Genomic DNA, 2,890 nt, shown 5'->3' with positions numbered 1-2,890 from the left:
CTAGAGATGAGTATTATGCATTTTTAATGAAAGTTAAAACAACCAAAGACAAGACTTGTCACAAAACACCTGAAGAATATCAACGGTTATCACGGTATGATATTGTAAAAATTGGTAATGTCGAGAAACTCGTTGTGTCAGTAAAAAACGACAGAAATCATATTGTTTCTTATGTATTTATGGAGGAAACTTTCGATATCATTCACGAGACTCATATTTCAATTGGACATGGAGGCCGCAACAGAATGATGAAAGAAACTAAGGCGAAATATAAGGACAATCACTGTGGAGTTTGTCAAGGATTACTTAAATCTTTGTGTACCGTGTCAAAAAAAAATGAGTATTCCAAAAAAAGAACTCGTTGTGAAGCCAATTTTAAGTTGTGCATTTAATTCGAGATGTCAAGTGGATCTTATTGACATGCAGTAACAAGCGGATGGTGACTATAAATTTATTATGGTCTATCAAGACCATCTTACCAAATTTGTCCAGCTCAGAGCATTAAAAACCAAGCGCGCCGAAGAAGTTGCGTACCATTTGTTGAAGTGTGTACCATATTTGGAGCTCCACATATTTTACACAATGATACTGATCGAGAATTTGCAAATAAGATTATTTAAGAAGTCTGCAGTAATGTGGGATGAACTGAAAATTGTCCACGGAAAACCCAGACACAGCCAATCGCAAGGTTCGATAGAGAGAGCGAACCAAGATATCGAAAAAATGTTGACCACATGGCCGGAAATAAACAAAACGAGTCAGTGGTCGGAAGGCATACAGTTCATTAAATTTATGAAAAACAGAGCTTACCATTCCGGCTTTAGCTGTAGTCCATATGGAGCACTATTCGGTTGTAAGGCTAAAGTAGAATTAAAAAAATCCTTACCTGCTTGTACTTTAACTGAAATTAGAAGCGAAGAAGATTTAGAAGCAATATTAGCAGATAAGTTCGATGATGGAGCAAAGCACCGTGGTAATTTGGATGTTAACAGTACAACCGAGGATTCACAATTAGCGAATCTTGAATATCCCGATAACGCTAACAGCCCAATAGAATATAATGCATGTGCAAATTTCTACTGCATCTTGATTGCAAATTTAGTATAGTTAGGTTTTTTGATTGATAAATTCTGTTTAACTGTCTAAATGTATTGCCAAAATACGAGTTTTTTAATACTTATTAAATGTCTAGTTAGGATTTTTGATTGATAATTTTGTTTAAGGGCATCGGCGCAAAATGTCGCCTGAGAAAATATTCAATGTGCTTTAAATGTATTTACTTGTTTCGATTTTTAAGAAAACTAATAAATATTTTACATGATTACCGAGGGCAGAAAGTCCCTGAAAACTTCTTTAATGTTTATTTTAATAAGTTGCAGTTATTTTTAATTGCAAATATTTCATTGAAAAGAAACTTTTTATTTATTCTGATGGACTTGAGACCCTCGGTAATAACGTAATCTTTTTTTCTACGTTTAAATTTTTTAAAAAATACTTAGTAGTTTTCTCAGGATTCCAAAAAAATGAATACATTTAAAACACATTGAAAATTTTGACAGGAGACATTTTGCGCCTTTCTTCTTAAGTGTTTTAACTGTTTTTAGTTATCACATGTCTATTATACCTTCACCGGGACCTCAAGATGGAAGACGTCAATCAGATAATCAAGAAATTTGCAGGGAGCCATGAACAACGACTCCATCATCATGTAAACGTCGAGGCTATCCAGCTCCTCGACAATACGAACCTAGAAAGAAGGCTCAAAAGAACAAAGCCTTTTGAACTGGTATAATGAGTGAGTGAAAAGCAGAGTAAAGTGTTGTGCGAGTATGCATGCTAAATTTAATGCTAGTTATTAGAAATAATAGGAAAGATACTAGTGAGTAGACACCTAATTTTAAGATTTCATTAGTAATTTAAGTTAGAAACAAATTGATAATTGGTCTTACTGACCAGATTTTAATGTAAGTACACTTCTGTGTCTTTAGTAAAAAAAAACATGTCTATTATGCTTAGGTTTTTTTATTGATAAATTGTTTTAAGTTTGTTACCAAATACAAGTCTATTTTTACTTGTTTGTTACCAAGTTTTTTTTATTGATAAATTATGTTTAGGTGTTTGTCTATTTTTACTTATTACATGTCTAGTTAGGTTTTTTGATTAATAAGTTCTGTTTAAGTGTTTAACTTTATTTATTTATTTAAGTTTCATAAATAAACAGTAGCGAAGCTCAAAATGCGTTTTTTATTACATTTACCAGAGCTGTTAGGATAGTATTAATAATAACCGGTTAATCTAATTATAAAGGCATTATTAATCAGATTGATCAACTGCTAAGGTTATTATTAATATTTACCCGTAATTATTAATACAGACCAGTCTTATCACATTGACCGTAACGTATATAAGTAACGTATTAACAGTATATATATATATATATATATATATATATATATATATATATATATATATATATATAATCATATATAAATACTTTTAATTTATTTTGGACTTTTATACGAACATTTTTTATATATATCCTATTTTCAAAAATCCATATACTTGTACCAAAACTTTTTTATATTTCTTAATTGCAAAGAGTCATACGTTTTACGTACTATACAATGTTTGTTAAACCATTATCCAGTATGACCGTGAGAATGTTCGTAAATGTTCCAAAGAATCTTTTTTATTAAAAACTGTCAAATTAAATTAATAAAAATAAATAAGCAATTCTTTTTTAATTAATAGATTTATTTATGGAAATTTGCTAAATATTTACTTAAATAATTTATTCTATCCCTTTAAAAACTTTATTTACTATTAGTTTGCATAAAAATATCTAACAATAAATCACTGAAATTTTTTGTTTTCAATATTTCCACAAAAT

The 2,890-nt window shown here is 29.8% G+C and overlaps 1 protein-coding gene across 1 annotated transcript; it reads left to right on the top strand.

Annotated features, from left to right (window-relative positions):
• The first annotated feature begins 582 nt into the window (after window positions 1-582).
• LOC140431791 (KRAB-A domain-containing protein 2-like) lies at window positions 583-1,107 on the top strand. The gene has a single exon (XM_072519672.1). The coding sequence runs from the start codon at window positions 583-585 to the stop codon at window positions 1,105-1,107; it is 525 nt and encodes a 174-aa protein (XP_072375773.1).
• Window positions 1,108-2,890: the final 1,783 nt, after the last annotated feature.

This window comes from Diabrotica undecimpunctata, unplaced genomic scaffold (assembly GCF_040954645.1).
Source record: "Diabrotica undecimpunctata isolate CICGRU unplaced genomic scaffold, icDiaUnde3 ctg00002002.1, whole genome shotgun sequence".
NCBI lineage: Eukaryota > Metazoa > Arthropoda > Insecta > Coleoptera > Chrysomelidae > Diabrotica > Diabrotica undecimpunctata.
Note: the sequence above shows the minus strand (reverse complement) of the source record. Positions and strands in the feature narration are given on the sequence as shown.

Bases quoted from the DNA above. Each gene is read 5' to 3' on its own strand.
- LOC140431791 (XM_072519672.1), top strand. From the start codon at position 583: ATGATACTGATCGAGAATTTGCAAATAAGATTATTTAAGAAGTCTGCA.